General features: G+C 35.2%; 3 protein-coding genes across 16 annotated transcripts in view; 2 read left to right on the forward strand and 1 right to left on the reverse strand.

Moving 5' to 3' along the window:
- The first annotated feature begins 123 nt into the window (after positions 1–123).
- LOC145899657 (glucose dehydrogenase [FAD, quinone]-like) lies at positions 124–7,333 on the forward strand. Its single transcript, XM_082988547.1, has 15 exons — positions 124–295; positions 1,458–1,630; positions 2,848–3,012; positions 3,097–3,157; positions 3,231–3,378; positions 3,657–3,936; positions 4,116–4,236; positions 4,326–4,548; positions 4,870–4,989; positions 5,136–5,239; positions 5,431–5,536; positions 5,761–5,938; positions 6,058–6,154; positions 6,241–6,360; positions 6,567–7,333. The coding sequence occupies exons 3-15, from the start codon at positions 2,892–2,894 to the stop codon at positions 6,703–6,705; spliced, it is 1,818 nt and encodes a 605-aa protein (XP_082844673.1). The 5' UTR covers positions 124–295; positions 1,458–1,630; positions 2,848–2,891; the 3' UTR covers positions 6,706–7,333.
- LOC145899659 (testis-expressed protein 264-like) lies at positions 913–2,800 on the reverse strand. The gene is made up of 3 exons (XM_082988548.1): positions 1,798–2,800; positions 1,405–1,626; positions 913–1,311 (listed from the first exon to the last, which is right to left on the reverse strand). Exons 1-3 carry the CDS (start codon positions 2,053–2,055, stop codon positions 1,204–1,206), a joined length of 588 nt encoding a protein of 195 aa, XP_082844674.1. The 5' UTR covers positions 2,056–2,800; the 3' UTR covers positions 913–1,203.
- A 4,485-nt stretch (positions 7,334–11,818) lies between the features above and the next one.
- LOC145898687 (uncharacterized) overlaps positions 11,819–26,535 on the forward strand; it is a 38,816-nt gene continuing 24,099 nt past the window's right edge. For 7 of the 14 annotated variants that reach the window (XM_082987237.1, XM_082987238.1, XM_082987247.1 and 4 more), the window contains exons 1-32: positions 11,819–12,196; positions 12,252–12,383; positions 12,447–12,602; positions 13,519–13,578; positions 13,642–13,876; positions 13,970–14,154; positions 14,305–14,376; positions 14,440–14,628; positions 14,968–15,039; positions 15,103–15,291; positions 15,629–15,700; positions 15,764–15,952; positions 16,380–16,451; positions 16,515–16,703; positions 17,043–17,114; positions 17,178–17,366; positions 17,778–17,849; positions 17,913–18,101; positions 18,442–18,513; positions 18,577–18,765; positions 19,109–19,180; positions 19,244–19,432; positions 19,752–19,823; positions 19,887–20,075; positions 20,416–20,487; positions 20,551–20,739; positions 21,079–21,150; positions 21,214–21,402; positions 21,742–21,813; positions 21,876–22,064; positions 22,492–22,563; positions 22,627–22,815. In XM_082987237.1, the coding sequence (XP_082843363.1) occupies positions 11,990–12,196; positions 12,252–12,383; positions 12,447–12,602; positions 13,519–13,578; positions 13,642–13,876; positions 13,970–14,154; positions 14,305–14,376; positions 14,440–14,628; positions 14,968–15,039; positions 15,103–15,291; positions 15,629–15,700; positions 15,764–15,952; positions 16,380–16,451; positions 16,515–16,703; positions 17,043–17,114; positions 17,178–17,366; positions 17,778–17,849; positions 17,913–18,101; positions 18,442–18,513; positions 18,577–18,765; positions 19,109–19,180; positions 19,244–19,432; positions 19,752–19,823; positions 19,887–20,075; positions 20,416–20,487; positions 20,551–20,739; positions 21,079–21,150; positions 21,214–21,402; positions 21,742–21,813; positions 21,876–22,064; positions 22,492–22,563; positions 22,627–22,815 (4,368 nt within the window). In that variant the 5' untranslated portion in view covers positions 11,819–11,989. Of the gene's footprint in view, positions 12,197–12,251; positions 12,384–12,446; positions 12,603–13,518; positions 13,579–13,641; positions 13,877–13,969; positions 14,155–14,304; positions 14,377–14,439; positions 14,629–14,967; positions 15,040–15,102; positions 15,292–15,628; positions 15,701–15,763; positions 15,953–16,379; positions 16,452–16,514; positions 16,704–17,042; positions 17,115–17,177; positions 17,367–17,777; positions 17,850–17,912; positions 18,102–18,441; positions 18,514–18,576; positions 18,766–19,108; positions 19,181–19,243; positions 19,433–19,751; positions 19,824–19,886; positions 20,076–20,415; positions 20,488–20,550; positions 20,740–21,078; positions 21,151–21,213; positions 21,403–21,741; positions 21,814–21,875; positions 22,065–22,491; positions 22,564–22,626; positions 22,816–23,153; positions 23,226–26,535 lie in introns of all 14 variants that reach the window. The other 7 variants (XM_082987243.1, XM_082987248.1, XM_082987241.1 and 4 more) reach the window with 7 other exon arrangements.

Genomic DNA, 26,535 nt, shown 5'->3' on the forward strand with positions numbered 1-26,535 from the left:
AAAATGAACACACATTGAAACAAGATCCTTTCCAGTCTATCACAAAGTTATTGTGATATATCAACTTACAACATGACAATGTCATGGAACATGCCACGGTTCAAATTGACATTTCTACTCAGACTAGTTTTAAGTTGCAATTTAAGGGAAAAATGAAAGAAGTGTTCCTTTTCATTAGCAAGCAGTGAAAGTCGGTTTGTGACATGTTTTTTAATCTAACTCAGTAATCGACTAACGTAATTGCTTGCTAAGAAACGTTATATCAAATAGACTGAAAACAACTATCCAAATACAGGTATGTCTAATATACATTATTTAAACTTTAACATCTTAACCTAACTTTAAAACTATCAAGCACATTACTACAAACGATAATATCAGTGTAGGCCTACGTTAAAGTTCATTATTTTATTCAGAATTTGTCTTAAAAAAATCGGCAAACGGCAACTACGGATTAGCATTAACACATGCACAGAGTTACTTCGCAGGTCATTTATGCCAATTTTAACCAAAAACCTTCAACTTTATAGCACACAAAATAGTTATTATTAACCAAACACGTTAACATCCTAATAACTGCGTTATTGATTATACCGTTGCCATGAACACACCCGCACGAGTTTTTCTTTGTAGCGGTTTGTGTCATTTGCCATAGAAATATAAAACAATTTTGTTTATTATTTTGTTCGACCACATGCTTAATCAGCCTCATTGGTCCATGGTCCCTTCCAAATACGTAATTTGAATATTTTTTTTGGCTTATTTTGTTAAAATATTGTCCATTTAAAACGCCTGGTCGTTTTATGTATCGAATTGGCCCTCAACAACAATAAGCCACTTATTAACCATGATGTCAATCAACCTTGACAATATTCACATAAATACTTGACTTTACAATGCATAAAATAAGAAACAACCAGGTTTATTTACAAAACATGCAAATATACATGAGTGTACCAAGACTACACACTTCGTTGAATAAACTGTGTTTTTTCCTTGACAAAAATCCTACGAAAGAAACTTTTGAGAACATAAAGGCAGTAAGGATATGCAACACTGAGGTTAGTAAAAACTAAAAATGTGCGATTAGGTAAAAATTGAAAAATGCACAAAACTCTGCAGCGAAACAAATGCGACAAAAAAGCAACATCAGGCGTCAAATGTACAGAAGTGTGCTTGGTCAAATTTGTCCTGTTACGTTTCTTATTTGACTTCTGGTAGAATAAAACCCTCAAAGTCAAATGGAACAAAGTAATGGATTTTGTTTCCATTGTAATATTCAATGAATGGTCTGACCTTCAGTTCATGTTCCTTGAAACAAATTATAAGTTGTTGTTATTTTCCTAACTATTATACAAATAAAAAACGCTTTACTTAAATGATAAATTCTGTTACAAAACTCACTTTGATAAATTTGTCCAAATAATGGTAAACCCTCATAGCACCAATCCATGCAGACATCACACATCGATATGGGAAGTCAACCCTGACTGCAGACTTAGCTTCTGGAAGTTCAGCAATTAGGAATCCCCGCTTCATCAACAGATCAACAATAGTTGATGGGGGATTAGAATCTCCCTCAGACAACACAACCCCAACTGCGTACTGCAGCTTGCCCTTGTCAACCTGGGTAATGTACATTTACTAAATTTACATAGTTCCACCAAAATATAAATGTGGGTACAAATGTTTCAGAAAAAAACCTGTAGTGCTTCTAATTTAAATGAAACAACACACACTATAAGTCAGTTATATGAAGAGTAACTTCATTTAGCACCAGAGTTTGTTTATTGTTACCTTTCCAGGGTCATCGTAGTAGATACCCAAACAAGGTGCATCACCAGGATATGCTTTCATAACTTCGTCAAAATGTGGGCCACATTTTTCGTAAGGTCCTTGATGAAGTTTGTACGCAATCCAAACATTTTTAATCGCCGGTTTGCCAATATAGACACGGATTTTACCAATGACCCCCAAATATCGTAAAACAGCAAAAAGTAACACCCCAACAGCCCCAACTACCAACATGAAAGACCCAGACCCACAACAATCCATATTTTTCTCGGAAGAATTAAGAAATCAGAATGTTTTAATTTCGCAAACTGACCTAATTTTATAGTATTCGCGGGGCGTTCTCTTATATTTATCCAAAGCGTTAAAAACATCTTGACCAAATGCAAGGACCTTTTATGTTATAACTAACATAAAAACTAAATAATAACATGTAGTATTAAAACACAACTTCATTTAATCAAAGCACGCCAAAACTTACACCAAGAAAATACCTAAATAAATAAACTATAGTTTTCTGTAGGTGCGGATTATGGTGATACGCATTGCACAACGTTTTAGCAACTTTGCAAAGTTGCGCCATACGCGGCAATTGATATTAGACACGTTGTAGTAAAATAAGACACGTAGCGTACGCTGGATAACTACTTTATTGCCACGAGTATTTTGATAAATCATATGATTGTCAAATTTTTAGAGCTGCCGAATTGTAAATATGTGGGACAGACATAAGTTCACACCGGAAATCCGTGCGTGACAACCATCCGATAGATTTTTCTGAACGAAACCAATTATTGCAAACCTTTACATTTCAAAAAGCAAAATGGTACAAAACATGTTGTGTAAGGAAAATGCAGGTGTATTTTGTTGCCATGGTTGGGTTTCAATTTAAGCTCGTGTTTTACGTCATAATTGCTCAAATTCCCCAAATCAAATATTTTGGCTCCACGCAATGCACAAACAAGTTGGTTAAAACTAATGCACTGTAAATATTTGTTTTTGTGTTAGTTTGATTGGATTTAACCCCAACAAAAAAAATTGTGTTTTACTGTGCAGATTTGTAGTTTACAATCGTTTGATTGGAATGAAAAAAGCTACCTATGGTGTATTGGAAGGCTGTGTTGTTTGTGGCTATCTTGGCGGTTCTAACACCGAAAACTTTTATTTGGTATAATTCTATTACTATCAGCCAACCAGATAACGAATATGATTTTATCATCGGTAAGCCAACCTAATATCTGAAAGGCTCTGTTTAGTTTAGGACAATTTTTTCGAAATCATTTCAACTGGATTTAATTTTAACAGTTGGTGCAGGTGCATCTGGAAGTGTTGTGGCAAACAGATTGAGCGAAGTTGCAGCAGAAAAGTATGTAAAAATCTATATTTCACTACAATATCCACAAGCAGTAACTTTTTTTTACAAGGAAAGTATGGTTTAGGATATTGCTGCTAGAAGCTGGAGTTGAAGATTTTCCAAATCCACTATTTCGTATACCCCTACTTGTAACATTCTTGCAACGTGGTCAACATGATTGGGAATACAAGACAGAACCTCAAAAACATTCCAGCCAATCGCTGAATGAACAGGCAAACACTATTTTTTAAATAAAATTGTACAACCTACCTAAATGCAAACCTAAAAAAATTTTTATTATTTGATGTAAAATCAGTAAAGATGGTGCTTAAACTCCAATATAGGGTTGGCATGGATTCCATTTTGGTATGAATTCTGCATAATATTTAAAGCATCCTTTTTGATATTTGCATAACAGTCAACCTCCGTCATGACAAAACCAAAATAATTAATGATGTTGTGATTAATTATTAATGAAAAAACAAATGATAAATAAACAAATAAACTGTAGGTGAGTTTCTGGCCGAGAGGAAAAGTTTTGGGTGGAAGCACTTCCATCAATTACCTTGTTTATGCCCGAGGTAACAAACATGATTTTGACTCTTGGGAATCACTTGGTGCAGATGGTTGGAGTTACAAGGATGTTCTGCCATTCTTTATTAAGAGTGAAAATATGCAAAATAAAGAACTAAAAAAATCACAGTATCACGGAAGAACAGGACCCCTCAATGTTGACTTCGGTCATAAACATAAGGTTGCTGATATTTTTATGGATGGTGCAAGAGAACTAGGTGAGGTAGGTAGGCCCCTTATCACTGTAATGTAAATTCCTGTTTCAAAAAGTTGGCACATTTGTAAAAGTTCCAAATTATAAAAAGCAAAATAAATGAACTTGTAAAAGTTGGAAGCAGTTATTGCAGCAATCGGGCAACACTGAACATAAAATTAAAATTAGTATTTTACATAATAGGTTTGAAGCAGTTCGATTACAATGGTCCTGACGGTGTTGGCTTCTCAAGAATTCAAAGCACAATTTTATCTGGAAGACGACAAAGTGCCTCAGATGCTTTTATTCACCCCATAGCTTCAAGGTAATCTGAGTGATTGTTTAGCAGCTGATGAGGAGTGCTTTAAGGTGTTACTGGGTTTGCATAAACCATTTTGTTTATTTTTATCCAAGGAAAAATCTCCACATCATGAGTGGGGCCCATGCAAAGAAAGTTATTGTTGAAAATAAGGGTGATGGAAGCAAAAAAGCTTTTGGAGTGGAATTTGTTAAAAATGGCCAAACGTTTTTGGTCAAATCTCGTAAAGAAATTGTGCTGAGCGGAGGAGCAGTTGGTTCCCCACAGCTGTTAATGCTCTCTGGGATTGGACCCAGACATCACTTGGAAGATAAAAACGTATGCTGTGTTGATTAATTGTGGAATAGTAGTAATCTGTTGTTCCTAGCTTGATGCAACCATTACACCACTTCAATAAATTTGTTTAGTTAATAACTATACCTAGCGTGAACAATAAAAATATTCACGAAATCTACCCAGCAACATTATTTTGCATTACACAAGTGGAAAATTCAAAATGTTATGTTTTTTGAATACATTTATAGCTGTGCCTCGTGTGTTGTTTGTACTTTTAACAAACTGATAATGAGCAAGTAGGCTGTGATAAATATTTCCATGTTTTATTTCCATACTTGTCATACATTAAGTTTCCTTTTCCAGATTAAAGTTGTTCAACATCTGCCAGGAGTAGGCTCAAACCTCCAGGATCATTTCATGACTGCAATATTTTTTCGTGCTTATGAGAAAGATCTTTCACTTGATTCTATATCACCTGATTCGGTGGATTGTTTGTAACTGGAGTTATAACTGTTCGTTGTGTTCTTCCTTAATTATATTTTTTTTAACAATCGCTAACCTTCATTAGTAATAATTATAGTTGTGATTACTTACAAATTACGAAAAAAACTAATTTCATGTATTTAAAGATTTCTCTGACTTCTTTAAAACAATATTTGATTGACGGAAAAGGGTCTTTGACAACTTCATCATTGGATGCAGTTGCTTTTCTTAACGTAGATTCAGAAAACAAGTGAGTGAAACACAGAAGTAGTTTTACTTTAACTTTTTGTGGGTCCTTTTAAATACATTGTTTGATGATAATTTGACCAAAACTCTTGTTGCACTTTAAAGTTGATGTTGTGATTGCCATTCTTGTTGAAAGATATATATATATATATATTAGCACTTGCAAACATACTTATGACTACTTTCCTCATATAGAACCAACTGGCCTGATGTCCATCTTTATCTTCATGCCATAAGAGGTTTGAAAAACAATTCCATTTATGACAACATGTTAAAAAACTTATTCAACTACAAACAAGAGGTATTTACAAGCTGAATAAATGTTTTTATTCCCAGTAATTAGGGAATATGTAGCTCCTTTGTATAGTAATGCTTTGAAGGAATATCAAGTCTTGGTTGCCTACATGTGATCTTGTATTAGGTTTAGACTTGTACTATTGACCTCGGCACATAGAAATTGCTAATGTATTTTCATCTATGTGCATTTTTATGCCCTGGCTCCTGACACGGTCTTTGCACTTTAAGATTCTTGATGAAATGAACGACCCATCACAAGATGTTGGTGATTTTACTGTGTTGACCGGTCTCACTCATCCACACAGCAGGGGAATTATTCAACTGAAAACAAACAACTATCTTGATCACCCCAGTATTGATCCTCAGTATCTGTCCGACCAAAGAGATTTGGATTTGTTTGTAAAAGGTCTGTACATTGTTGCTGTGGTTGTCATGACAGTAGTTAGCGTAAGCCACTATATTCAAGTTTTGCATTGTTTGGAAAAATCAGTTAAGTTTTCTTAATTAAATCTTAATATTTTGTAGCAATGCGTCAAGTGAGGAAACTTGAGGAAACGGAAACTTTCAAAACTTTCGGTTTAAAAATGATCATTGCTTTAAAGAACTGCACTTCCCTGCATAGGTGAATACTTTAACCTCCATGTTTGTTTAAAATGTCAAACTTACGGCATTGTTTTGTTAACAATTTGTCTATTGATGTTCAAACAGTAGCTCAATAGAGGACTTATATAAGTGCGTTGTACGATCCAATGGGATTACTGAATACCATCCTTGCTGCACGGCGAAAATGGGCAACGACAATATGGCTGTTGTGGATTCAAAATTAAGGCAAGTTTATAAACTCGACCAGGAAACCACACCCACACTGGATGGAAACAGTGGCTTACATGAGTGCAGTGTAATAACAAATGTTCTGTGATTTGACATTCCATCTCTACTAATGCAAAAGATAATATAAAGTCCCACTGCACACAAATTCGGTCTCATCCCTTGCCCTGTGGTAACTCACAGGTAATAATATTGCTTCTATGTAGAGTGCATGGAGTCAGTGGTCTCCGAGTGGCCGATGCATCCGTCATGCCCCACATAACTTCTGCAAACACACAAGCTCCCTGTTACATGATTGGTGAAAAAGCAAGTCACATGATCAAGCAAGATTGGGGGATTCTATGAGAGAAATATTTACATGTGAAGAAATGTTTTACCTGTTTCGTCTTTCTTCGTGTAATTATGTTTTGATGAATTGTTTACTATGTTTAACTACTTCAACGTTTCTGCGACAAGTGCAATAAAGTCTTATGCACAACACTGTATGAAATAAATGCATTGAATTATTCATTAAATTGTTGCTTTTATCCTTTGTTTATTCAGGTTCTCTATATTGTGTAAATTTCTGCTGCAATACCTCATGTGTTTGTTGTTGGAAAATATTATTGTTTCTGTGCGGATTTAACATACAAGTTTGCTCGTGTGCAGTGTTCAGATCACAACCTTACAATATGTGTTCGATCAATTCTTATGTTCGCCTGCAGTACGTCACTATTTCTATTATGACGTGTTTCTCTACTCCAACTCCTTGCCCGCTTTGGTTGGCTCCTTCAGCCTATGGAATTCTTTCCATGATTTTATTCCAAATGAGCCCAGGACGGCCCTGGCTGTTTGGCCGAGCGGATGAAGGGTATTTACCTCCCGGTGGTTTTTTACTGTACACGGTACAAAATTATGACTAGATTTATGTTTACATTAATTTTTGCCACACCGGTATTCTAACACTGGTAACTTGGTCATAAAATCCATTACAAGTAACACTCCAGACTGTCTAAAAGATTGTGACAATTGATAATCCGAATCACAAGCAATGGAAAGTTTAATCAAATAGTCTCCAAGGCACCAAAATACAGGAAGTTGTCCATTGTAAAAGCATTCTCCCCTAACACACGTCCGAAGTTTGGATTGGAAAGATATATTTGCAGAAAGAGTCAGATTGACTTTTCAGCAGTACTTTGACCGTGAAACGAAGACATTCCTATCCAACATGTATATATTGCACTACAACATGTTAGGCTATACAACAAAGGCCCGAAACGTAACTATGTAATTTGACCGTAGAACGAAGACAATGATACGTATTATAACGGTAGCAGTTTTAATGTCACATTCCAGTATAGTGGCCGATGTTGTTAAAGACAACATAAATTTTCAGGTAGTTTTTTGTCATACCTGCACATACTCAGAGGGATACAATTAGGTAAAAAATTGCTTAAAAATTTGGTTTAATCTTCATATTCCTTCTCTTTTGTGATTGTTCACGTAATATATTGCCGTACTAAACACATGTTTCTTTAAACCAATAACGCGACAGATTGTGTGCAAACTGCTCTGTTTAGCCATTTAAAAATGAAAGATTGTTTGATAAATCCCTTTTGTTCTACGAAACACACACAAACACACACTACGAAACACATTTTTGTTGGGTAAAGTGTTCGGTATTGACCAAAGTTTATTATAAAACTACAAAACACATATGTATTAAATATATAAAAACACTCTACATGTTTCATACATAGAAACAACCACATTTTACAACACTTTGATAATTTGCTTATTCCTTCTTCACTTTTCCCCAAATAGCGTTCCTAACACCTGACAAAACGCCAACCACACCACCAACAACTCCAACTGCAGCTCCACCTATGACTGCAACAATAACAGTTCCCTCTGGCCCAATGATAGTTCCAATTCCTTCCCCCAACGCAGCCCAAACACCCGCTCCTGCGGCGCAACCCCCAGCGCCCTTACCAAGAATATCTATAGCTACATTTTTCCCAGCTTTATTTTCTCTTTCGTCATTTTCAAAATTCTCACCACGAGACAAAGACAATTTTGCCTTCAGCATTTCCTAACAAAAAAAACGAATGTGTAAATTTGTGTGACCACCAAAAGTAAACGTGTGATCAGCAAAAGCAATTAGGAAGTTTACATAACATAGAAGTTAAGTGTGTAATTGCTTATTTTATGTTAAAACAATATAATTTATTAACGAAGTTTTTGTCGTTGGTTTCTTTAAAGGAAGTAAACTCCGTTTCGATTTTTTCTCTCAATGTATTTCGATATTTCTCAAACAACTGAGCATTGCCAAGCTTTGTTTTTTTGTCAAATTTTTTCAAAGTCTTTTTCTTTTCTTTCTCATGAATTTGTTGGAAATCACTTTTATACTCAGTACCACAATACTGCAAAAATGTAAAATTTAAGTCAGTTGTAATTTGATTCAAGTAAAATATTTTAACTTTTACCTCCTTCATATTTCTCCGTGGGGATAATGGGTTTACTGTTTTACTGCGTGTGCGCTTACTTACGGGCGAAAAAGTGGCTTCCTTTATGAATTTACTCAACGTGGCTGTTACAAGTTTGTTGGGAAACCCAACACAAAAGTTAATAAAAAAATGGCGACTGGAGCAATATGCTGGCTTGGGGAAAATGGGTTGCAAATGCCGAAACAACAGGCGTTTGCATTAATTTGTAATTGCCAAAAACAACAGGCTTTTGCGTTAGCAGTCTGTAATTATTATGGTTTCCTATTTGTGGTGACAAACCGACAAATAGATATTGCATTAATAACTGCATCCACGTGGAACTCCACCTCATCAGTCAGCATCGCATCAGTTTCTGAAATAGGCGCCTGGGGCGATCTGGACAAAAAGCATCTGCAATTGCCAAGTTCTTTTCGCAGACGTAAGTAATAGAATATTTAAACCACATCAATCGCATTCTAAATCGTTGAATTCTGGGGGACAATTGATCCAAAGGTTTTTTTAGAAGCAAGCTGACCAAAGGTTTGTGATCTGTTTCAATTATAAAGTCCATACCCATCAAGTAATCCCGAAACCGCTCACAGGCCCACGTCACTGCCAATGCTTCCTTTTCTATTTGTGCGTACCTTTTCTCGGTTGCGTTCAAAGACCTTGAAGCGTACATGACAGGGCGCAGCAATCCATCCATCTCCTGTCTGATCAACGCTCCCAATCCGTGGGAAGATGCATCGGCTGAAACAACCGTTTTCAAGTTTGGATTGTAATGCCCTAATGTTGGAGGTGTCGTCAGCTTGGACTTAACTAGACAAAACGCTTTTTCTTCTTCGCTTTCCCAGTTCCACAATTTGTCTTTCCTGAGTAAATATCTCAAAGGAGATGTTATTTCTGCTAGGCCAGGTATAAATTTGGACAACTGGTTTGCCATTCCTAAAAATTCCCGAACATTAGTAACAGTGCAAGGTGACTTCTTTGATGAAATGGCTGAAAATTTATCAGGATCTGGTTTAATGCCCTCAGAACTAACATAGTGGCCCAGAAAACGAATATTTGATTTTGCAAACTCACATTTGTCATTTAAAGTAAGACCTGAATCTTGCAAACGCGTTAGAACTTGTATAAGACGGTGGTCGTGCTCCTCTTGTGTTGAACCGAACACCAGAACATCGTCCATCTGACACACAACACCACCCATGCCGGATAAGATAGCCGACATCTGTCGTTGAAAGTGTTCTGATGCGGAGCAAATACCAAATGGCAGCCTGTTAAAACAAAACCGCCCGCTCGGAGTAATAAAAGTAGTCAACAGCTTCGAACTCTCAGTTAGAGGTATCTGCCAAAAACCTGAATTTGCATCCAATTTGCTGAACTCTTGGGCATTTGCTCTAGATTGCAATCAACAGTAGGCAAAACGTGATTTTCCCTGCATACATACTTATTCAAAGTAGTGTAATCTACACAAATACGCACTGTACCGTTTTTCTTTGGAACAACGACCATTCCAGAACACCATTCTGTAGGTTTTGTAACGCGGGTAATGACACCGTTGTTCTCCATCTTCTCAAGTTCAAGTTCTACTGCCGCTTGCAGAGGTAAGGGAACTCTGCGAGGGGCACTAAGACATACTGGGTCAGAATTTTCCTTTAACTTAATGTTACACTTCTCGCGTAATTTCCCTAAGCCTGCAAACAGGGCCGGAAACATCTTTCGAAAATCTTTGTTTGCAAGACCGACACTGTTAAGCGGCGAAAAAATATCTAGGGCTATAATAGCAGGTCAGCCCAACAATGGCTGGGTAAGTTCGTTGACAACAAAAACTGTCTGACTCGTATGTTTACCCCTGTAACTTAATGAAGCAACAAATTTCCCCATAACCCGAAGTTTATTTCTTTGGGGGCCCAGCAGAGTTTCCGTCGAATGAATCAATGTCACATTAGCAATGCGGTTTAAATCATCTGCAGGAATAACGCAAACATCAGCACCCGAGTCTAAGTTCTATCCAAGCCATTGGCTTCTTATTTGGGCCACTGGACATCAAACCAATATAGTAATTATCAGTAGTTATACTTGAAGACAAACCGTTCACGCAACGACTGAATTGGCCCCTTTCTGCACAACGGTAGCATGTGGCGTCTTTTGCAGGACACCGATAATTTCCAACGTGAAATCGGCCGCAGGATCTGCATCGATTGCCCTCGCGTTGCGTTACCAACAATCGTTGCTTGCGGACCAGGTCCACATCAGCACTTGGTCCCACAGGACAAAGTGCAGCCTGTTTGTTTCTTAACAAACTGTGTTACGCACAACGTTGATAGCTTTAGCAAGAGTTAGTTCCGGATCCAATTGCAACCTTTCAGTTAGAGATTTGTCGCGTATTCCCACAACAATGCGGTCTCTTATCATTTCCTCTTTAAGGTCGCCATAGTTACATTTATCGACTTGAGCATACAATGAAGTTATGAATTCTTCTACAGAGTTTATGGCGTTTTGTTCCATTCTGTTAAATACCGCCCGTTCATATATAACGTTTACTCGAACAGTGAAATAGTCGATAAACTTCGAGACCACAAGATCATAGTCGGTTCCTTGTTCTGCGTTTAACCCAAAAGACGAAAATACATCCTCTGCTTTGCTTCCCAATAAGTAAAGCAAAAGGTTCACCTGTTTCTTTTTCGACTCCCCATGCAAATTGGATGCATGTCGATAGCGTTCAAATCTTCTCAGCCAACTGCTCCAACCATCAGGGTTTCCAAGGTCAAACGCGTTCGGAGTTGTAAGCTGCGAATGAAACGCCATTCTGACACCATGTATTGGCTTAATTGGTACAAGCGGTAAGGGCTCACATTAGCCCTGGTCGCCCTTATATAGTAGCCCACATATGACGTCACGATTACTGGGGCGTTACAGCCAGTGAAGCATTACGCTACACCACCCACAAAAATGTCAGTGGCTGTTTGAACAATGCAGTAAGAGTGCAACAATTTTTGTTGGGCTTTTTCAGATTCAGTTGCAGTAATGACTTGTTCTGTATTTTTGGGAACATAAAAAATATAACAAACGTTTGTTCTTGAAACGAAGAAATAGTATTGAACCCCGTGTTGCTTCCGTGTACAGAAATTGTTGTTTGTGGCAAACAAGCAGAATAAACTATGATCGAGTACAAACCTGTGCAAATAGTGAAGTTTGATAAAAGTGGGTTCATTCTTGTTGAAAACGAGCTTAAAAGAATATTTGAAAATCCAAAAGTTGCCAATACACCCGTTGCAATCTATTCCATTGCTGGAGCTTCTAGAACAGGAAAATCCTTCATGCTAAATTTCTTTCTGCGATATTTGTGGGCGAAAAACAACAAAACGGTAATAATTATATTAAGTAATGTAATCAGATGTTGACAACTTTCCCCATGTTAAGACTTCTGAATGCTTTACACTGAACGATGATGAACTGGTTGAAGGTTTTGCATGGCGTGGTGGAAGCGATGCTCACACAGAAGGGATTTGGATTTGGGACGAACCCTTCTTTATTGACACTGCAGAGGGAGAGGTGTTTAACTGTTATTCCATTTTATAGAAGTAAAGTTAAACATTATTATGTGATTTTCCATAGGTCGCATTGTTTCTGATGGACACTGAGGGAGCTTTTGCTTGCGAGGACAGCAACCAGAAATCTTCCCTTATTTTTGCGTTCAGCTCTCTTCTCAGTTCTTTCCAGATCTACAACATGAAGGAAACAATGAGGGCAAACGAACTACAGTTCTTGCAGGTAATATTAAACAGTTTTACATAAATCTCTTCAATCAGATTTTTTTTCATTTTATCTGATCATGTTTGGTTTGTTAAGTGTAGATGTTCCCTCGTGTATACTAGTTGAGCGTATTTATGAATAATAAACGGATACCGTATTTACTCGATTGTAAGCCGCATGCGACGGTGTCAAAAAAAATAAATTAAGCCGCCCGTAAAGGTTAAAGGCAAACTTACAACAATAATTGTCAACAAATCTGTCGTTTAAAATTGTCAGGTACGCTAATAACTGTGTTTGATAAAACTTCATTTCGCTGGGAAATTTGAAATGAGTTGGTATTTTAACTTATACCACGTTCATCAGCATGCTCCAGGCAAGCTCTGTGCAAAATTTGAAAAAATCCTATGTACCGGAAAGGTTTCTAATGTTCGCCAATATCAAGTGGCTAGGTCTATATCACTATCTGCGTACCACTTGATTCTGGCCTGCTGCTATGCTGAAGCTAATGTCTGCTAGCGTGTTCTTGCTGTTAATACTAAATTCGACTCCGAGAGCAGACTTATTTATTTAATGGAAACACACGTTTGCAATGTCAGGCAGCGTAAAGTTTAATTTGTTCCAAGCGTGTTAGTGACTGAGCTAGTAACTTGTACCGCGTGTTCACTCGTGCGTGAAATAAATTCCGTTGGAAAATAAATTTATTTAGCCGAAACGACAGTAGTTATTTTAACTTTACCACGTTCATCAGCATTCTCCCGTCAAGCTCTGTGGAAAAAAATCCTGTGGACCGGAAAGCCGGAAAGGTTTCAAGTGTTCGTCTACCGGTAATGGATTAGGATCCGATCTAAATAAATAAACATTTTAAATATTGCTGATAAAACTGTTCCTGATTACTTTGTTATGTTTAAATCAACATTAATTTACTTTTTTTCAGTTGTTCACACAGTATGGAAAAAATGCTGTTCATGAGGAAAACTCTGGACTCCAGTTTCAAGTACAAGAACATTGCCTGGTTAAAGGTTACATAAATTGTTACAACAACAAAATTTATTTTAAGGACTTGATGTTTCTTATCCGTGATTGGTCTGATCCAAGCTACCAGAGTGGTTTTGTGGGTGGCAAAGAAGTTTTGCAAAAGTTTTTGTTATCTGATTCAAACAGTTTTGAAATTCAATCAGTGAAACATGATTTGGAAAGTTCATTTGAAAACATTTCATGTTGTATTCTGGAGCATCCAGGATTCATCGTCTCAAAGAGAAATTCCAAACAAGGAAGTTTTTTACAGATAGGAAGTAAGTGCAGTTTAGCAATTTCGATGCTTTAAGTTGTTGGAAAGTGTGACTTGTGCCTGAATCAATCCTAAAGTCTGATTTCATTTAACCCAGATGTCAGCAAGGAATTTATTAACATCGTCAAACTGATGGTTAAGCAAATATTTTCCTCTGACAAGATTGTTGTAAAGAAAATCAACAAACAAATCTGTAAAGGAAAAAACTTTTTGCAACTTGCTGTGATGTATGGTCATCATTTCAGGAACAACAGAATGCCGGAAATACCCACAATCTTACAGGTATCTGTCTGCAAATTGCAAAACAAAACTGTCTGTAATAAAATGTTGTATTTACAAAAACCTCTTGCCTAAGGAATCCAGTGTGGCTATATATGTTGCTTGATCACTATTGGTTGTTGCATAAATTCACACGTTTTAATTCATCTGCAGGCTATGGCAAATGTTTCAATGTCCTTTATCGTGGATGAGTGCAAGGAAATTTACTGGTTAAATATGAAAGAGGTAAGGGTTTCAAAATTTTACTTCAGTCGAATTACAACTGACTTAAATTTAATATTTTTGCAGTATTGCGGAACTGAGTATAACAGCGATATCCAACAAATTCATGTGAAAGAAATGGAAGAAGCTATGAACAAATTTGATCAACAACAAAAACTTGGCAACGCTCATTTATTCAAAGAATATCGAAATAAATTAAGAGACAACATCGACAGGGAGTTAACTTCCTTCAAAGAAAGCAACTATAAAAATTTTGTGAGTAAACAATTTTGCATTTTAAGTAAATTACTTTGTTTTGATTTGAAAAATATCAGCTTTATAGCAAAAGTAAAAAAGACATTCTCATAGCAATGTTTCTTTGGTGCAAAATAATTGGGACGCATGTCTGAATAATTTATTTAGAATATCTGATTGGGTATAAGATACACAGAAAACTCATCGGTCATTTAAAAACAAAATGTCAATAAATCTCAATTAAATTATCTGTTACAACATCTGTGATTATGTTTCACGTATAATCTTGTGTGCTGTCTTCTAGACCACATGTTCACTATTGGTGGTTACACAAATTTCTACATTATATTTAATCTCCAGGAGATACTAAAGGCAAAATTGTCTTCTCTCGTAGATGAGTGCAAGGAAATGTACCAGAGAAATATGAAGGAGGTAAAAATTTCAAAATTTTACTTCGGTCGAATTACAACTGACGTAAATTTTACATTTTTGCAGAATTGTGGCACTGAGTACAAAAGTGATTTCCAACAAATTCATGAGAAAGAAAAGGAAGAAGCTTTGAACAAATTTGACCAACAACGCAAGCTTGGCAACGCTCAGTTATTCAAAGAATATCGAAATAAATTACTGGTCAACATGGACATGGAGTTTATTGCCTTCAAAGAAACCAACGATAAAAATCTTGTAAGTAAATTATTTTGCATTTTGAGTAAATTGCTTTTATTGACATAAAAAATACCAGCTTCATGACAAAAGTGAAACCAACATTTACATAGAAAGGTTTGTTTGGTGCAAATAATTGGGACGCATGTCTGAATGAATTATTTAGAATATCTGATTGGGAATAAAATAAACAGAAAACTCATAGGTCATTTAAAAACAAAATGTTAATGAATCTCAATTAAATTATCCGTTACAACATCCATATTTATGTTTCACATAGAATCTTGTGTGCTGTCTTCTAGACCACATGATCACTGTCGGTGGTTACACAAATTTCTACGTTATATTTAATCCGCAGGAAATACTGAAGGCAAAATTGTCTTATCTTGTGGATGAGTGCAAGGAAATGTACCAGAGGAATATGAAGGAGGTAATAGTTTCAAAATTTTACTTCGGTCGAATTACAATCGACTTAAATTTTACATTTTTGCAGTATTGTGGCACTGAGTATAAAAGTGATTTCCAACAAATTCATGAGAGCGAAAAGGAAGAGGCTTTGGACAAATTTGATCAACAACAAAAACTTGGCAACGCTCATTTATTCGAAGAATATCAAAATAAATTAAGAGACAACATCGACATGGAGTTAACTTCCTTCAAGGGAATCAACTATAAAAATCTTGTGAGTAAATTATTTTGCATTGACATGAAAACTAACAATAGCTTCGTAGCCTCACTAAATTCTGCAAACAGACATGCACATATTTCTTGGCTGTAAAATAATAGGGACAAACTTCTGAATGATTTTTTCAGAACTTTTGAGCGGGTTTAAGATCAGCCAGAAGCTCATCAGCTTCTATAAATCAAAAAAGTCAATAAATCTTGAATAAACTGCCGGTTAGAACATCCATGTTTACTTCTTCTGTGAGCTGCAGATAGATGGTCATTGTTTTGACCTATAAGGTCTCATCACTGCAGCTTGGTGTGACTCTACTGGACAACTTGGCCGACTATATGTTTATGTTTCATGGAGAATTCTGTGTGCTTTCGTAGACCACATAATCACTATCGGTTGTTACACATATTGATACATTGTATTTATTCTGCAGGAAATACTAAAGGCGAAATTGTCTTCTCTCGTGGATGAGTGCAAGGAAATGTACCAGAGAAATATGCAGGAGGTAAAAGTTTTAAGATTATACTTCAGTCGAATTACAACTGACTTAAATTTAATATTTTTGCAGAATTGTGGCACTGAGTATAAAAGTGATATCCAACAAATTCATGAGAAAGAAAAGAAAGAGGTTTTGAACAAATTTGATCAACAATCAGAGCTTGGCAACACTAAGTTATTCAAAGAATATCAAAATAAATTAGGAGTCAACATCGACATGGAGTTTATTGCCTTCAAAGAAACCAATGATAAAAATTTTGTAAGTAAATTATTTTGCATTGCAAGTAAATTACTTTGTATTGACACAAAAAATATCTGCTTCATAACAAAAGTCAAACAGACATTTACATAGAAAGGTTTGTTTGGTGCAAAATAATTGGGACGCATGCTGGAATAAATTTTTTGGAATATCTGATTGGGAACAAAATAAACAGAAAACTCATCGGTGATTTAAAAACGAAATGTCAATAAATCTTAATTTAATTATCTGTTACAACATCTGTGATTATGTGTCACGTAGAATCTTGTCTGCTGTCTTCTAGACCACATGTTCACTGTTGGTGGTTACACAAATTTCTACATTGTATTTAATTTGCAGGAAATGCTAAAGGCAAAATTGTCTTCTCTCGTGGATGAGTGCAAGGAAATGTACCAGAGAAATATGAAGGAGGTAAAAGTTTTAAGATTTTACTTCAGTCGAATCACAACTGACTTAAATTTTACATTTTTGCAGTATTGTGGCACTGAGTATAAACGTGATTTCCAACAAATTCATGAGAAAAGAAAGAAAGAGGCTTTAAACAAATTTGACCAACAACAAAAACTTGGCAACGCTCAGTTATTCAAAGAATATCGAAATAAATTAGCCGACAACATCAATAGAGAGTTATCTTCCTTCAAGGGAATCAACGACAAAAATCTTGTGAGTAAATTATTTTGTATTCACATGAAAAATAATGTAAGCTTCGTACCAGCACTAAATTCTGCAAACAGACATGCACATATTTCTTGGATGTAAAATAATGGGGACAAACTTCTGAATGATTTATTTAGAATTTTTGAGCGGGTTTAAGGTCAGCCAGAAGCTCATCAGCTTCTATAAAGCAAAAAAGTCAATAAATCTTGAATAAACTGCCGGTTAGAACATCAATGTTTATTTCTTCTGTGAGCTGCAGATAGATGGTCATTGTTTTGACCTATAAGGTCTCATCACTGCAGCTTGGTGTGACTCTACTGGACAACTTGGCTGACATGGAGAATTCTGTGTGCTTTCGTAGACCACATAATCACTATTGGTTGTTACACAAATTTATACATTGTATTTAATCTGCAGGAAACACTAAAGGCAAAATTGTCGTCTCTTGTGGATGAGTGCAAGGAAATGTACCAGAGAAATATGAAGGAGGTAAAAGTTTTAAGATTTTACTTCAGTCGAATTACAACTGACTTAAATTTTAAATTTTTGCAGTATTGTGGCACTGAGTATAAACGTGATTTCCAACAAATTCATGAGAAAAGAAAGAAAGAGGCTTTGAACAAATTTGACCAACAACGAAAGCTTGGCAACGATCAGTTATTCGAAGAATATCGAAATAAATTACTGGTCAACATCAACATGGAGTTTATTGCCTTCAAAGAAACCAACGATAAAAATCTTGTAAGTGAATTATTTTGCATTGCAAGTAAATTGCTTTGTATTGACATAAAAAATACCAGCTTCATAGCAAAAGTGAAACAGACATTCTCATAGAAATGTTTCTTTGGTGCAAAATAATTGGGACGCATGCTGGAATAAATTTTTTAGAATATCTGATTGGGTATAAGATAAACAGAAAACTCATCGGTCATTCAAAAACGAAACATCAATAAATCTTAAATTACTTATCTGTAACAACATCTGTGATTATGTTTCATGTAGAATCTTGTGTGCTGTCTTCTAGACCAACATGTTCACTGTTGGTGGTTACACAAATTTATACATTGTATTTAATCTGCAGGAAATACTGAAGGCAAAATTGTCTTCTTTCATGGGTGATTGCAAGGAAATGTACCAGAGAAATATGAAGGAGGTAAAAGTTTTAAGATTTTACATCAGTCGAATTACAACCGACTTAAATTTAATATTTTTGCAGTATTGTGGTACTGAGTATAAACGTGATCTCAAACAAATTCATGAGATAGAAAAGAAAGTGGCTTTGATCAAATTTGACCAACAACGAAAGCTTGGCAACGTTCAGTTATTTGAAGAATATCGAAATAAATTAGGAGTCAACATCGACAGGGAGTTAACTTCTTTCAAGGGAATCAACGATAAAAATCTTGTGAGTAAATTATTTTGCATTTTAAGTAAATTACTTTGTTTTGATTTGAAAAATATCAGCTTTATAGTGAAAGTAAAACAGACATTCTCATAGAAATGTTTCTTTGGTGCAAAATAATTGGGACGCATGCTGGAATGAATTATTTAGAATATATATCTGATTGGGAATAAAATAAACAGAAAACTCATCGGTCATTTAAAAACAAAATGTCAATAAATCTCAATTAAATTATCTGTTACAACATCTGTGATTATGTTTCACGAAGAATCTTGTGTGCTGTCTTCTAGACCACATGTTCACTATCGGTTGTTACACAAATTTATACATTATATTTAATGTGCAGGAAATACTAAAGGCAAAATTGTCTTCTCTTGTGGATGAGTGCAAGGAAATGTACCAGAGGAATATGAAGGAGGTAGAAATTTCAAAATTTTACATCAGTCGAATTACAACTGACTTAAATTTTACATTTTTGCAGTATTGTGGCACTGAGTATAAAAGTGATTTCGAACAAATTCATGAGAAAGAAAAGGAAGAAGCTTTGGACAAATTTGATCAACAACAAAAACTTGGCAACGATCAGTTATTCGAAGAATATCGAAATAAATTACTGGTCAACGTGGACATGGAGTTTATTGCCTTCAAAGAAACCAACGATAAAAATCTTGTAAGTAAATTGCTTTGTATTGACATGAAAAATATCAGCTTCATAGCAAAAGTAAAACAGACATTTACATAGAAAGGTTTGTTTGGTGCAAAATAATTGGGACGCATGCTGGAATGAATTATTTAGAATATCTGATTGGGAATAAAATAAACAGAAAACTCATCGGTCATTCAAAAACAAAATGTCAATAAATCTCAATTAAATTATCTGTTACAACATCTGTGATTATGTTTCACGTAGAATCTTGTCTGCTGTCTTCTAGACCAACATGTTCACTATCGGTTGTTACACAAATTTCTACATTATATTTATTCTGCAGGAATTACTGAAGGCAAATTTGTCTTCTCTCGTGGATGAGTGCAAGGAAATGTACCAGAGAAATATGAAGGAGGTAAAAGATTCAAAATTTTACTTCGGTCGAATTACAACTGACTTAAATTTTACATTTTTGCAGTATTGTGGCACTGAGTATAAAAGTGATTTCCAACAAATTCATGAGAAAGAAAAGGAAGAAGCTTTGGACAAATTTGATCAACAACAAAAACTTGGCAACGATCAGTTATTCGAAGAATATCGAAATAAATTAAGAGACAACATCGACATGGAGTTTATTGCCTTCAAAGAAACCAACGATAAAAATCTTGTAAGTGAATTATTTTGCATTGTAAGTAAATTTCTTTGTATTGACATAAAAAATACCAGCTTCATAACAAAAGTGAAACAGACATTCACATAGAAATTTTTCTTGGGTGCAAAATGATTGGGACGCATGCTGGAATGAATTATTTAGAATATCTGATTGGGTATAAGATAAACAGAAAACTCATCGGTCATTTAAAAACGAAACATCAATGAATCTTAAATTACTTATCTGTTACAACATCTGTGATTATGTTTCATGTAGAATCTTGTGTGCTGTCTTCTAGACCAACATGTTCACTGTTGGTGGTTACACAAATTTATACATTGTATTTAATCTGCAGGAAATACTGAAGGCAAAATTGTCTTCTCTTGTGGATGAGTGCAAGGAAATGTACCAGAGAAATATGAAGGAGGTAAAAGTTTTAAAATTTTACTTGAGTCGAATTACAACCGACTTAAATTTAATATTTTTGCAGTATTTTGGCACTGAGTATAAAAGCGATCTGCAGCAAATTCATGAGAAAGAAAAGGAAGAAGCTTTGCACAAATTTGACCAACAATCAGAGCTTGGCAACGCTCAGTTATTTGAAGAATATCGAAATAAATTAAGAGACAACATCGACAGGGAGTTAACTTCTTTCAAGGGAACCAACGATAAAAATCTTGTGAGTAAATTATTTTGCATTTTAAGTAAATTACTTTGTTTTGATTTTAAAAATATCAGCTTCATAACAAAAGTAAAACAGACATTCACATACAAATTTTTCTTGGGTGCAAAATAATTGGGACGCATGCTGGAATGAATTATTTAGAATATCTGATTGGGTATAAGATAAACAGAAAACTCATCGGTCATTTAAAAACAAAATGTCAATAAATCTTAATTAAATTATCTGTTACAACATCTGTGATTATGTTTCACGAAGAATCTTGTGTGCTGTCTTCTAGACCACATGTTCACTATCGGTGGTTACACAAATTTCTTCGTTATATTTAATCTGCAGGAAATACTAAAGGCAAAATTGTCTTCTTTCGTGGATGAGTGCAAGGAAATGTACCAGAGAAATATGAAGGAGGTAAAAGTTTCAAAATTTTACATCAGTCGAATTACAACTGACTTAAATTTTACATTTTTGCAGAATTGTGGCACTGAGTATAAAAGTGATTTCCAACAAATTCATGAGAAAGAAAAGGAAGAAGCTTTGAACAAATTTGACCAACAACGAAAGCTTGGCAATGATCAGTTATTCGAAGAATATCGAAATAAATTACTGGTCAACATGGACATGGAGTTTATTGCCTTCAAAGAAACCAACGATAAAAATCTTGTGAGTAAATTATTTTGCATTTTAAGTAAATTGCTTTTATTGACATAAAACATATCTGCTTCATAGCAAAAGTGAAACAGACATTCTCATAGAAATGTTTCTTTGGTGCAAAATAATTGGGACGCATGCTGGAATAAATTTTTTGGAATATCCGATTGGGAATAAAATAAACTGAAAACTCATCGGTCATTTAAAAACGAAATGTCAATAAATCTTAATTAAATGATCCGTTACAACATCTGTGATTATGTTTCACGTAGAATCTTGTCTGCTGTCTTCTAGACCAACATGTTCACTATTGGTGGTTACACAAATTTCTACATTATATTTATTCTGCAGGAATTACTGAAGGCAAAATTGTCTTCTCTTGTGGATGAGTGCAAGGAAATGTACCAGAGAAATATGAAGGAGGTAAAAGTTTCAAAATTTACTTAAGTCGAATTACAACTGACTTAAATTTTACATTTTTGCAGTATTGTGGTACTGAGTATATCAGCGATCTCCAACAAATTCATGAGAGCGAAAAGGAAGAGGCTTTGGACAAATTTGACCAAAAATTAGAGCTTGGCAACGCTCATTTATTCAAAGAATATCAAAATAAATTAAGAGACAACATCGACATGGAGTTAACTTCCTTCAAGGGAATCAACTATAAAAATCTTGTGAGTAAATTAATTTGCATTGACATGAAAAATAACAATAGCTTTGTAGCAGCACTAAATTCTGCAAACAGACATGCACATATTTCTTGGATGCAAAGTAATAGAGACAAACTTCTGAATGATTTATTTAGAATTTTTGAGCGGGTTTAAGGTCAGCCAGAAGCTCATCAGCTTCTATAAATCAAAAAAGTCAATAAATCTTGAATAAACTGCCGATTAGAACATCCATGTTTATTTCTTCTGTGAGCTGCAGATAGATGGTCATTGTTTTGACCTATAAGGTCTCATCACTGCAGCTTGGTGTGACTCTACTGGACAAGTTGGCCGACTATATGTTTATGTTTCATGGAGAATTCTGTGTGCTTACGTAGACCACATAATCACTATCGGTTGTTACACAAATTTATACATTATATTTATTCTGCAGGAAACACTAAAGGCGAAATTGTCTTCTCTCGTGGATGAGTGCAAGGAAATTTACAAGAGAAATATGCAGGAGGTAAAAGTTTTAAGATTTTACTTGAATCAAATTACAACTGACTTAAATTTAATATTTTTGCAGAATTGTGGCACTGAGTATAAACGTGATATCCAACAAATTCATGAGAAAGAAAAGGAAGAAGGTTTGAACAAATTTGACCATCAACAAAAGCTTGGCAACGCTCATTTATTCAAAGAATATCAAAATAAATTACTGGTCAACATCGACATGGAGTTTATTGCCTTCAAAGAAACCAACGATAAAAATCTTGTAAGTAAATTATTTTGCATTTTAAGTAAATTGCTTTTATTGACATAAAAAATATCTGCTTCATAACAAAAGTAAAACAGACATTTACATAGAAATGTTTCTTTGGTGCAAAATAATTGGGACGCATGCTGGAATGAATTATTAAGAATATCTGATTGGGAATAAAATAAACAGAAAACTCATCGGTCATTTAAAAAAAAAATGTCAATAAATCTTAATTTAATTATCTGTTACAACATCTGTGATTATGTTTCACGTAGAATCTTGTGTGCTCTCTTCTAGACCACATGTTCACTATCGGTGGTTACACAAATTTCTACATTATATTTAATCTGCAGGAAATACTGAAGGCAAAATTGTCTTCTCTCGTGGATGAGTGCAAGGAAATGTACCAGAGAAATATGAAGGAGGTAAAAGTTTTAAGATTTTACTTCGGTCGAATTACAACTGACTTAAATTTTTCATTTTTGCAGTATTGTGGCACTGAGTATAAAAGTGATTTCCAACAAATTCATGAGAAAGAAAAGGAAGAGGCTTTGAACACATTTGACCAACAATCAGAGCTTGGCAACGATCAGTTGTTTGAAGAATATCAAAATAAATTGAGAGACAACATCAACATGGAGTTAACTTCCTTCAAGGGAATCAACTATAAAAATCTTGTGAGTAAATTATTTTGCATTGACATGAAAAATAACAATAGCTACGTAGCAGCACCAAATTCTGCAAACAGACATGCACATATTTCTTGGATACAAAATAATGGGGACAAACTTCTGAATGATTTATTTAGAATTTTTGAGCGGGTTTAAGATCAGCCAGCAGCTCATCAGCTTCTATAAATCAAAAAAGGTCAATAAATCTTGAATAAACTGCCGGTTAGAACATCCATGTTTATTTCTTCTGTGAGCTGCAGATAGATGGTCATTGTTTTGACCTATAAGGTCTCATCACTGCAGCTTGGTGTGACTCTACTGGACAAGTTGGCCGACTATATGTTTATGTTTCATGAAGAATTCTGTGTGCTTACGTAGACCACATAATCACTATCGGTTGTTACACAAATTTATACATTGTATTTAATCTGCAGGAAACACTAAAGGCAAATTTGTCGTCTCTTGTGGATGAGTGCAAGGAAATGTACCAGAGAAATATGCAGGAGGTAAAGTTTTAAGATTTTACTTCAGTCGAATTACAACTGACTTAAATTTTACATTTTTGCAGAATTGTGGCACTGAGTATAAAAGTGATTTCCAACAAATTCATGAGAAAGAAAAGGAAGAGGCTTTGGACAAATTTGACAAACAACCGAAACTTGGCAACGCTCAGTTATTCGAAGAATATCGAAATAAATTAGAGGTCCACATCGACAGGGAGTTAACTTTCTTCAAGGGAATCAACGATAAAAATCTTGTGAGTAAATTATTTTGCATCGACATGAAAAATTGTGAGGTTTAAACCTTCATTATATTTTTCACTCCGAAACATTTGTTTCTTGCAAAAATGATTGAAACGCTTTCCCAAATGATCTATAACTTTTTTTCTGGGAAAACCACCACCAATTTTTGAGATGATGGACAGTAAACTGTTAATTAAAGAAGAAGACTAAACTAATTGGCCCCAAATATTGAATCAATGTCATTAGGTTTGTTTCAATCAGTGAATGTAAACATAAATTAGCAAATAAATTTTTACTGCTGTCCTTCATATTATACAAACAAACTCGAATACAAGCATATTGTTCGTTTCTGGTTATTTCGTCGTAAATTTAATACTCTTTCTCAAAGAAAGTTGAGACTACAGTTTGTAAAAAAATTGTGATGTTTTGAAATGATTCAGAAAACAATTTTTATTCGCTGTAAATAAGGCTGATAATACTTGTAGGAAACACTTAAGGACAATGCAGTTGAAATGTTAAGGAAAATTAAAGTTTCTTACCAGAAATTTATGGATGGTGTAAGTATTGTCAAGGTTTTAATCCTATTTTCAATTCTATCAAATAAGGAATTATATAAAATGCATTTTATGGACATAAAACACGTCTACTAAACATTTTATATTTTGTATTAAAATTACCAACACTACAGAACTTTCTACTGATTAAAAAAATATTAAGTCTCGTTGTGGTTTGTAACCACCAAATTCACGGGTTAAAAAATTCTAACGTACCCCATTTGATCACCAACACAATTTCGCATTAAGAAATACAAACACTTTATTGTAACAAAACTAGAAAGCTATAAAGATTTCCACTCGTGTCAAAAACAAAATTATGAGTTTTACCTTTGTACACATGCTTGATCAGGGATTGTTTTCTGTTACACAGTTTGGCAAGGGAGGGTACGTTGAACCATCGGCCTTGAAGAAAGAGCACAACAATCAAAAACAACAGGTCAGAGAAGATATAAAAGCGTTGTTTGGTGGAGTTGCTCCAGATGTTCAATCCCGGTACATACAGGAATGCAATGATCAACTGGATGAGGAGTTTCAAAATGTTAAAGCACAAAATAAAGCTAGGAAAGGTGTTTTGAGGTCCATGCGAGATGTTTTTGGAAATGGTGTTGTGGTTGGCGTTGCAGGAGCAGCTTCTTTTGCTGTGTGTGGGGTGTTGATTGGAACTGTCGTCGGCCCATTGGGAACTGCAGTTGGTGCAGCTGCAGGTGGATGTATAGGTGGTTGGGTTATTTCAAAAATAAGAGGCGATAGAACAGCAATATAAGTTGGTACAAAATTGTTTGTTGATGACGTTTACCGACCTGCAAAGGCTGATTCCTGCCGTCAAATTTCTGACGTTTTTCTCTATTGATGGCGTTTAACCACAAATTTTTTGTACTTATTGTATCTTGTTCTATTATCTGTGTGATGGTAAATTCTCTTCAATTTTGCTTGTAAGGGTGAACTTGTATTCAAGCACTGTACATTGTGATTGTGAATTGTATCGAACATACATATGTTTTTGAAACAAACTTTCAATACCCAACACTTCATCACAACCAGAACTTGGTTTAACTTTTGATGAAAAAGAGTAAACAGATCCCACGAAAGGGGGTTTGCAGTTGGTGCCCACACGTGTCTAGGGGGTACCCGAGTCAATAGAGACACCAGGAATATCTGTGTTTGCTTTCAAACTCGTGGGGCATTTCCACAGGCTTGCCCCCTGACCCTAATTCTACCCCTTACATAACTTTCTTGTGATCTCCCAAGCAGTTGTATAAATTTTTCTTTTCTCAAATAATAGATAACCTTGGAGAGCTGCAGGACGCATACTGGTATTTCTATGAAAATTAGTTTTGGTGCTGGGAAATGCCTACCGTGTAGACCTGTTTCACAATGGAAAGTCATGCATCACCAAGCAAAGGAGTGGCGCAATTAAGTTAAATTTACGGTTGAATGAGCGCACATGTGCGTGCTGTTGTCATGGCGTTTAGGGTGTTTGGGGCAGTTTTAGTGGGGTTTTGAGCTATTCCAATTAGGTAGTAACTTGCTGGTGGGTGCTGCTGAAATTTATGTTGAAAATGGAGCAAAAAAATCAGGCTGTGTTTGTGGCAAAATGAATCGTTTAAGTGTCCAATCATTTGTGATTTTATGAAAGGTCCATTTTATATCTACAAATTTTGATCAAAATTAGTCTCCGAAAAAATGGTTTAGCCATCCCCCTAGGGCCATTTGCCCCCCTGGTTACTCAGTATTTTGGTTAAAAGAGCAACAAAAAATGGAACT

This window comes from Ascidia mentula, chromosome 4 (assembly GCF_947561715.1).
Source record: "Ascidia mentula chromosome 4, kaAscMent1.1, whole genome shotgun sequence".
In the NCBI taxonomy this organism is placed as follows: Eukaryota; Metazoa; Chordata; class Ascidiacea; order Phlebobranchia; family Ascidiidae; genus Ascidia; species Ascidia mentula.